Source organism: Protopterus annectens, chromosome 1.part0 (genome assembly GCF_019279795.1).
Source record: "Protopterus annectens isolate FY-2018-M chromosome 1.part0, PAN1.0, whole genome shotgun sequence".
Taxonomy (NCBI): Eukaryota; Metazoa; Chordata; order Ceratodontiformes; family Protopteridae; genus Protopterus; species Protopterus annectens.
This window is the reverse complement of record NC_056725.1, coordinates 68,966,876-68,976,875: the sequence shown is the minus strand read 5'-3', so window position 1 is coordinate 68,976,875 and position 10,000 is coordinate 68,966,876. Positions and strand designations below refer to the sequence as shown.

The window sequence follows — 10,000 nt, the reverse complement described above, 5'->3', positions numbered from 1 at the left end:
AAAACATTGCCAGGCTCGAATTAGGACAGAAAATGCAGAAGGACCCAATGGCACAAGTACAAACAGTGTTCGAACTTGCACAGGTGATCCTCAGTGGGAGTGGGTGTGCATCAGGGTTCTACTTGAACTTACTCCTGTTTATACTGGTGGTGAGACATTAGCAAATATGTTGGGGAGGGACAGAACAAATCTATTATACACAGATAATATGCCACTCCAAGAGGACTACAAACAGGAACATTAGCAAATGATAGACTGGGTGGGTTTGGCACAAAGGTTAAAGTCTGCACCTCACAGACACAAGGTACAGGGTTTGGTTCTGACCTTGGGATACTGGCTAGGCTTAAAATGACCCTTCGAGGCAGTTAGCCTAGTATTCAGCTATGAATCTACGATAAGGAACTAAATGCAAACAGAAGGAACATAGGATGAAGCAGAGCACTGACTTGGTATTAAACAAAGTACAGACAAGTCATAAGAAGTTGAAAAGTAGGACAGATGGGAAAATAAAGGGACAGATTAATAGCTTAAGTTGCCTAGTAGGTAGGTATTGAGACAAGGAAAGTCTGAATAAGGATGGTAGAACTAGAATCATCGGTGCTACAATCAATTGGCCAAAGTGATATGGGTATTGTGTGACAATGGCAAAGAAGCCGAAAACTAAGGTGTACAAACCAGTGGTGGGAGCAGTATTTCTGGATGGCAAAAAACCTGAAAAAGTCAAAACAGCTAAGAAAGCTTGAAGTTGATGTGCCTGAGATGGACAGGAAGATCTACACTGAGGGAAAGATTAAGAAATATGGACAGAGCAAAAGCCAATGCAGCCTCAATTACAGAGTTCAAGAAGAACAGATAAAAAGGTGATCCAGTCACATATGAGGGGAAAGAAAACAACTTGGAAAAGATCCGGGAGACACAGGAAGGCGGCAAGCAAAAATGAGGGCACCCAGCCAAGAGATGGATGCACTGCATATGAAAACATCTGCAACAGTCTGACGAACCTGTTGAGGGTAGAAATATAGCTCTACAAGCAAGTGGTGGTGACAGCTGATGGGACACTTCAACCCCATGATATCTGTGTACCTGTAGTTAAAGCAACAGGACAGGTTTGTTGTTATCCATAACACAATCGATGACAATCATTTTACCACTGTAATCGGAAGGTTTAAAACTAGAGTGCTGAATGAAAACAGAGCAGTTTGACTGAGAAAGCCACTTCAGATTGCTGACAAAGCAGCAAAAGGATGTCCTACTAATAAAGCAATGGGTTGCATTTGCATATTGAATGTAGAAAAATACAAAAAAAAGAAGAGCAACAACAAATGCTAATCAGTTTTCTCTTAAACAATAAAAGAACCAAAAAAAAGGTGAAACACAGTGGTGTAATTATGACTAATGGTACTACTGAGGAGTCAAATGCCTTTAAAACAATACTTTGACGGTTTCTTTACACACAAAAAGCAGGCAAAGATAATAATGTACACACAGATTCACAGCATTCTTTGTATCAAAGTTACAAAAAGCAGCACATTAAACTTACCTGGTTATAAGTGGCATTTGTCTGTCGGCTGAAATGATCTAGAGGCTGTGTGAAAAAAGCCTCTTTTGGAATGTTCCAGTTGGCCGGAGCTTGTCCCAGTTGCAAATGCTGCAAATAGTATAGCTCCTTCATAGCACGCAGAGAACGATACTGGTACAACTTTTGTTTTATAAGGAAGAAATTTTTTCCTAGACAAAAGGGGGAAAAAGGTAGTTACTGCAATGAATCAGTGATGCCCCATAGATTTTACAGTAATTCTAATTTCTGGCTGCATTTTAAATCCATCCTGTAGCAGAGGAAGCTGGAGCTAACTTCACAAGGAAAACCTACAGAATTTGAGAGTTGCCTGTCAATTTAAACAAAGGGTCTTTTAATGAGTGGATGGAAACAAGGGAAGCTGGAAAAAATGCTACATAGACATACCATAGACATACCATACTACATAGACATAGACATAGAGATAGACATGAGACAATAAATTGACATACTAACGCCAGACATGGACCCAGATAGTATCCAAAACAGAAATACACACAAGGTCCTGAATACTGCATACATCTGGGCCACCTATATGCAGCATTTTTAAGAAAGTTACAACCCAATATGTAATTTATTCCTACTAAATATTACAAGGATACAGTAAAATTCAAGGCAATCTGGACTGTAGGGCTCTCACTGTATCAAAACACATAGCAACATCAAATTTCAGACCAAGCTCTTTGTATCTACTCAGTTCTGTGCTGGGTTTAAATTTACTCGGGTCTTGTGCAACACAACAGACATCTGGAAAGATTATTACTACTACTAGTACATAAATCACTGCAAAAAAAGTCAAAAGCTTTATTTACATCAAACCATCAAAATTAAGTCTACACAAGCAATCTGCTTCCATCAACTGTCTCACGCTTGCTTAGCCTACAAAAGTCTTGCTTGGGAGTGCTTCAAACAGTGGAATTAAGTAGAGATGGTTTCCAATATCGTTTTTTGTTAGGAAATTCACATCACGTAGTGGGAATTAGTTTTTCTATATACACAAGTACTATATGTGCAGTAGTGTAAGTTATGTTTGACAAAATGATCCGTTCAAAAAGCTTTCAAGAAAATATTTGTGGAAGGCTCATCAAAAAACACAGCGTCATGAAATTGACAAGTCTTAAAATGTCATGACTCTCCAACATACATATACTCACAATTCAGGACAATAAACAGCCTAAAAAGGACGTACAAAAATATTAAATGCCAATGCTGTTTTCCTAATAATGTCTAAAAAAAGTCCAAACACTTTCATAAAGTTCATTTATGAAACCAGTCATGAATCTCAAAGCAAATGCACCCACAAACAGCACTTGCACTATGCTGTCAATCATACAGCTGTTCTCACATTCCAACAGAAAACTTGCTTCATACCAGTACTGGACTATGCGATAACCTTGTTTCCTGTACTACCACAAACACTTTCTTCCAGACAACATAACACAAAATCTTGATTTTGTCTGTTAACCTTACAAGGAGTAATAATCAACAAGGAAATGAACTTTCTGGTATAGTTTATGAAGTACAAGGTACTCTAAAGCCAGCAGCAAAACAAGTGAAGCAACAACAAAATGGATATCCTTAACTAGATAGCATAGCAAGACCCCATGCATGTTCTTTGGGTGGGTAGGTAGGGACAACCAGTACTTTTTGCATATATAAAAGTCTAACCCATATACAAAATCAATGAATACAGAAGATGAAACCTGACATTTAATACAATTTGTAACTTTCAGTGGTTTTGTTTCCTGAAAATTTTAGCTGCTTTCAATTTTGAAAGGAACAGCAAACCAGAACACAAGAGTTTTATACTCTCTTGTTAATTTACAGTTTTTTGCAGAGAGAAGGTTTACTACTGCAATGTTTATAGACAACACAGTTATCACATGCCAGAGTACATTTTTGCTTCTATTACTTATTTTATTCTGGAGAAGGTAGAAGCATTCATGCACACAAGACACCTATGTGGATGGGAAGAAAGTTGGGGGTGTATGTGGTCATCTGACTGTTTCAGAAGGATTACAAAGGTAGCTTTTAAACCAGGTTAGTGCGTCTCATTGTTAATGTCTATATTAGACAGTTGGAGGAAAAGTGTATTGGAGACCGTATCAAAAGCCTAGGAGAGGTCCGAGAACATAGCCAGGGTAAAAGGCCTTTATTTTTACTTTGACTGCTGGTCTTTAAAAATGATATCAGGGTAGTTTCAATACTATTTCCTGACATAATCCATATTGTGTAGACAAGTTGTTTGTAGTTGAATGTAGTAATAGCTGTTGTATATACAAGTATTTTGGAAACGGGTGATAGGATGGCTATAGATCTACAATTAGAAAGTTTATTTTAAGCCAATCTCTTGTAAACTGGTATTATGCAAGACCTTTTCCACAAGTTTGGAACATACAGTTTGTTGATGCATCCATTTAAAAGGATTGTACCTTGGAAGACTATGGCGCTTGGGGTTGTTTGAAAATATTCAGAAATAAGATGGTCTGGTACCATAGAAGCTTTTTTCAGCTTTAAAAGGTTTTGATAAGAAAATAATTAAATTTTTCTAACATAACTCCAGTCTGACACTCTGAAGAAGTTGATTTTACTATGAATTATATTAGAAACATAAATGACTGAAGACCACATTACTGATTTTTTTATTCTATATAAAACATAACATTGTTTATCAACTTGAGTCAGCAACTGAACACACAGAAATCATTAAAGATGTGTGACAAAGAAACAATATACGAAACAGCATCTAAAAACAGAAAGTAGAACAAGTCATATATACAAGAATTTATCTGAGAAGCCACATACATCCAATATGGGATGTAAGCAGACTATATGGATGCTGCAAAATTAATATTGATACCTTTGGGTGATGAACATCTCTCCAGCCCGAGAAAATCCAAATACGATGACCATCTGAAGGTTCTGTTTACTATACAGAGTAAAGAATTTGCTAGCACTCTGCAATTTGGGGGGGGGGGGGTCTCACCAATGTCATGCAAAAGTTTTAGCCACCAATATGATTAAATGAAGTACGAGTGGATAATCAAAATGGAAGCCACAAATGGCTACATCCCTGCCTGCTCCAAAAAATTAATCCAGAATTGTTTATTCAAGGTACAACCCCTGTAGAATTGAAGACAGGATTGGAATTCTTGTGCCGATTTAAACTATATGTTGCACAGCATAGCATATAGGTACAGGAAGGCATATAGGTACAGGAAGGTGACCTGTTTGAGTGCTAAAATAAAAACATAAGGTGGTTAAAGGACTGGGAGCTACATTAATGAGCTGTAAATTGAAAGATACAAATTTGTGTGGAAGGTTTGGTTATTATCAGATTCATGGGGGAGTGAATTAGATTAGTTATTTTTCCTGGTTTGAGAAGTTTATTTATACACAACCAGTATTATTTAATATTTTGTTATACAACAAATGAAGGAAGTTATAGTTTTAATATGCCAAGTGTGTTGTAAATCTCTCCAACTTGAGTTAGGGATGCTTTCCAACATTTCCAGGCCTAATCCATATTAAAACATTAACTGTTTAATCTTCTTGATATACAAGAGAACATGGTGGTTACTTTTTTCCATGGATGGGAGCAGTAGAATAAAGTATAGTTGGGAATGTGTGATTAAGGCAGTTGACTGAATCACCTACTGGGAAGGTTTTTAGCGGATACCACTTACATTAAGTTAGTGACCGTGTCTCTACTGATGTTTCTCTTACTTCAAAATCAGCTATAGAACTTTTGTTTACCCAGACAAGAAGAGGGTCAACCATCACTGATAAGTCAGGTAGAGTCCCTGATGGAATGTCTTCCAAGAAATTTAATCTGCTTGAATGGTATCCATCACTTCTGAGAAGTCAAAAAGATTAATGCTTTGGAATTCTTCTGGGTCCTTTTTTTTTTTTATACCTTCTCAAAAAAATCTGCTTTTTTGGGATTGATTAAACTAATTTACAAGAAAAATTATTGACCTTGTCAAAGATTAGTTATCTACCACTGACAAACCAAAGCAGTAACTAGTTTAACTAGAGGCAATATGTTGAAAATGTAGCCACTTGTAAAACAGCTGTAATTAGTGTACTGCAGCTTCCAACTCATCGCACACTACTAATCTACCTACTTCAAATATATAAGAGTTAATATGCTTTGAGCAATGTACTTAAAAACTAATAATGTGTCTATGCTCACTTCAGGGAGGTTTTAGCACCCCTTACTTGTCTTGTTAAAAAGACACTTTTTAAAATTTACTATATGTAAAAACATAACTATCCGAGCAAATCCCTTCAACTGCTTCCAGGACTTACTTGAAAAAGTGCAAGTATGATGAAAGAAACACACACACACACACACACACACACACACACACACACACACACACAACACTTTCAAAATAATATATGCATCTATATATTTTAGAGTAATAGCCATCACTCAGTGTGTGCGCATTGGGGGTGAATCTCTCTCAACCTCTTAAAGCAAGAAATCTGGACAAAGCCATAAATAAAACTAGGATAAAGACCCAGAAATAGGGATAAGTTTTAAATATTGCTCTTACAAACTTAGAAAGTTGACAGAATAAAAGGTTGGACATTAGCATAAATTTTCTGAAGAGTATAAAGTCTAACTCAAATGTCTATTATTTTCAAACTTCAGTATTTAATTAATTGTTACTAATTTGCCTGAAAGTCACAATTTTATGAAAAACGGAGCAAAAATAAGCAACATTCTGGACATTTTGTGAAAATCTGTACAGTTGAGAGGTATTATTGGGGGTGCTCTCTGGAAGCTGCTGTACATTTCAAAATTCCTGGCTATATAGCCAAGTATTTGAGTCATTATGTTTCAAGAGCCCCTCCCCCAAGAACTGTCTGGACTTTTACACACAGGTAAAAGAAGCAGGTTTTATAGATACTTTACTGAAACACATTATCATGCTATACACTCAGTTTCCAGTGGGATGACTACTATTATATAGACTTCATATTTCAGGATGGGAAATGCAGTGCAGTGCTTGCCCCAGATTATAAAAACTTATACTCCTTTTAGGTAAAAATTTTGGGGGGACATTTGTTTTGACATGTACCTAGTCTGATGTTCACATTATTTTTCACTCTTTCAAGAGTAGTTTTAACCAGAACTCAAGCAACCAGCAAAAAAATACAGTACAATTTTCATGGGTTGCACTGTTTCCCCATACAGAAACATACCTTACATTTTTAGAGTTTTAAAAAGGAAGATATGAATAAATTCCCCCCCTCTCTCTCCAACCTGAGAACAAATTAAACCAAACAAACACTATAGCTTACAGTATTAGCCAGGCCAATTTTTAATAGTAACTCTCAAGCAACCAGAAACTACAGTTATCCGGCATCGGCCAATCCCCATGGGTGCCAGTTAGAGTTTATTGTAAAAGAAAATGGAAAATGTTATAGTTACCACAGTTGAAGTTTACAGATTATTAGCAACCTTCACAAAACTAAACGGATGGTTAACTCCCACCCTCAACACTTAAGTAGCTTGACAGAACATTCACTTTATGGAAAGGAGAGTATAGGGTCTATTCGGGAAGACTGTTCGCAATTCAGAAAATTCTAACTACAATTCTAGCATACATCAGGAACATCTATGCAACATATGCATAACTAATGATGTTGGTCTTTGATCATATCAGTGCAGCAGTCCATACCACTCAACCTTAGTACATATATTCTGGAGAAAGCCAAAAAATAAATTGGGTGGAGGGGGTGTCCAAAAACAGGGAAAACTTTTCAACACTGCTCTTATAAGCTTAGAATGTTGGTAGAAATAACCGATTGCATATTAGCATGTGTGACAAAAGGAGTTACTGTGAACATCAATGTGATCTATACAAGATGCTTGTGTTACAACTGTATTGGAGCTGTATGTCATGTGTACATCAAACTAGGTTTGTACAGATGTGTGTTGAAAAGAAAAGTACTTGGGCTTAAAATGTAAGCATGATGTGCCCTACTGGGAGAGGCAAAAAATGTACATTTCCTATTGTTACTGTTTAAATGTATATATTTTATCAATGAAAACTGGAATACATACTTCAGTGCAGCAAAACTTCAGAAAAATAACTGACCTTAAATTATTTTATGGCAGCTACAGACACAGTGTCTGTGCTGAGAAGCTTTCAGTATCGTATTCGGAGTGAACGAATTACTACAATTGTTTTAGGACTTCGAGCATCTGCCAGAGACCTGAAGTCTCTTTTCACAGGTAGATGCTAAATATTGCTAGCTTCCAGCACTGGGGGGTTAATACTTACGATATTAATTTGAGAGGTCTCTTAGAGATACAACATTCTGTATTCGGTCTTGGACCTGATCACCACACATATGCCTGGATCTCAAGTTACCGTGGGTATAGCAATTCTTAGATTCAGTCAGGAATATAGTCAAGCATAGTTTAGGCATTTTTCTTGGAGACTGTTCTACAAGGTTTTAAATACTTCCTGTGGTTTTGAACTCTGATGTCACTGTGAATATATACTGAATATTTTATTGTTCTTTTATTATTATTAAATATACTTTAACAACCCAGCCACTGGGGATGCACAAGCCAGTGCATTTCTTTGTGCCGATCCCAAGCCTGGATAAATGGGGAGGGTTGCGTCAGGAAGGGCATCCGGCGTAAAACCTCTGCCAAAAATTACTGATGCGGAGAACTTTTCATAATTATACAGAGGACAGGAAGAAATGGAAATAGATGATCCGCTCTGGCAACCCCCAACGGGAACAGCCGAAAGAAGAAGATGATGATGAAATATACTTTTAACATTTCATTGTGGTTGATCTTTGTGAGACAAGTTTAGAGAGTACTTGCATATTTGGTGACACTGTGGGGCAGTCCTAATAGCCTCTTAGTCAAAGTACCATTTGTGTAAATATTAATATTACACAGTAAGATTGGACACCCTTTGTTAGGCCTTAAAGTAGCTGATAAGGAGTTAGGTGGTGGCAGTGATAACTATCTTATAGCCTGGGCAAAAAAGGGCATAGCTAGTAAACCTGTGCCAGCCTTTCCCAGGTATGTGTGTCTGTAAATCAAACCTCAGAGAGTGCGTGTGTGTCAGCTACTTGGGCAGGGACACAACACTGGTTAGACAGAGAAGGTGCTAGAAGGTCTTGGCTTGGCCACTCTAGCTGAGATTAGCTAAAAGAAAACAAACAAATCAACAGTGCAGACTGAATATCCAGATAGAGAAAGTAAATCTTCATAAAAAAAAAAAAAAACAGCTGGATAACCACGGCTAAATTTACTCCACTTTAATAAAAACATTACTTCGAAAACGTCTAGGACAAGCACTTTCCCATAAAACAAATTCTTCCTCAGATCCTCATATTCAACAAAACAGTGTATACTATATTTATAATACAAACTGACCAATCACAATGCTAAGAATTGGAGCCAAAATGACATAATTAGTAAGAGAATATTACATCTCAAATCATTTGAGCTAGTGATTCTTTAACTTCCGCCCCTTAAGGGCGGGTTTAATACTAACAATCGTTAAGGCCAGGAAATTTGTGTGCTTGCATCCTTAGAATCCATTTTAACTCATTCTGTTCCAAGTAGTTGTTCACATCACCTACTCTCAAAGTTATGTATACACTAATACCCTAAATGTAAATTGGCGTTTAGGAAACTCTAGCTGATGTTTGGCTAGTGCATTTTTAATATCTCCCTTCCTTATATCGGAGAGATGTTTAAGTATTCTCTCAATTTTTGGATAGTTTTGCCCACGTAAAAACATGGGCAAGAGTTACATGCAGCCAAATATACCAAAATGCATAGTGCAGTCAGCATACAATCTAGGTCGAAAAACAAAATCTAAAGGTAGGATGTCCAAAAACCTGTTCCTTGCTCACTTACAGAACAGTGCCTACAAGAGTATATCCCCAACCTTTGATGTTTGTTCTGCATTACTTTCTCATCATTACATAGTAGTTGTTTTTAAGTTTTGATTATTTAGGTTCATAGGTTCCTACTAGGTTATCTGCCCTAGGGCATTTATAAGCCTAGCCAGAGTGTGTTTGGCTTTCGCAACCCATTTTAAATTAATTTTGTTATGCCCTTTTTCGAGGTTAGTATACTGTGCGCCTCTGTCCAACAGTGACACAGAAGTGATACCCAGGGTAAACCCATGATCTCCCATCCACTCATCAAGATTCCTCTTGAAGAGAGGAAATGAGGGACTCTGCCTAACCTGGACTGGGATTTTATTCCAGAGTGAAGGGAGACTCTGGGTTATGAATCTGTCCCTCTAGCATGTCCTATTTATTTCAGTGCTGAGGTTCAAGTCTCTCGAGCGCGTAGCTCGATGGGATTTGGATTTTATGAGGTGCAGCATGTCCATTAATTCCGGGTTGAACATGGCTTTATACGTCAGG

At 37.2% G+C, this 10,000-nt stretch overlaps 1 protein-coding gene across 1 annotated transcript in view; it reads right to left on the bottom strand.

The window, feature by feature from the left end:
- The window catches only part of LOC122811990 (thymus-specific serine protease-like), a 276,765-nt gene that overhangs the window by 216,494 nt on the left and 50,271 nt on the right, over window positions 1–10,000 (bottom strand). Inside the window, exon 2 of the mRNA XM_044084235.1 lies at window positions 1,541–1,728. Within this exon, the coding sequence (XP_043940170.1) occupies window positions 1,541–1,728 (188 nt within the window). The remainder of the gene's footprint in view (window positions 1–1,540; window positions 1,729–10,000) is intronic.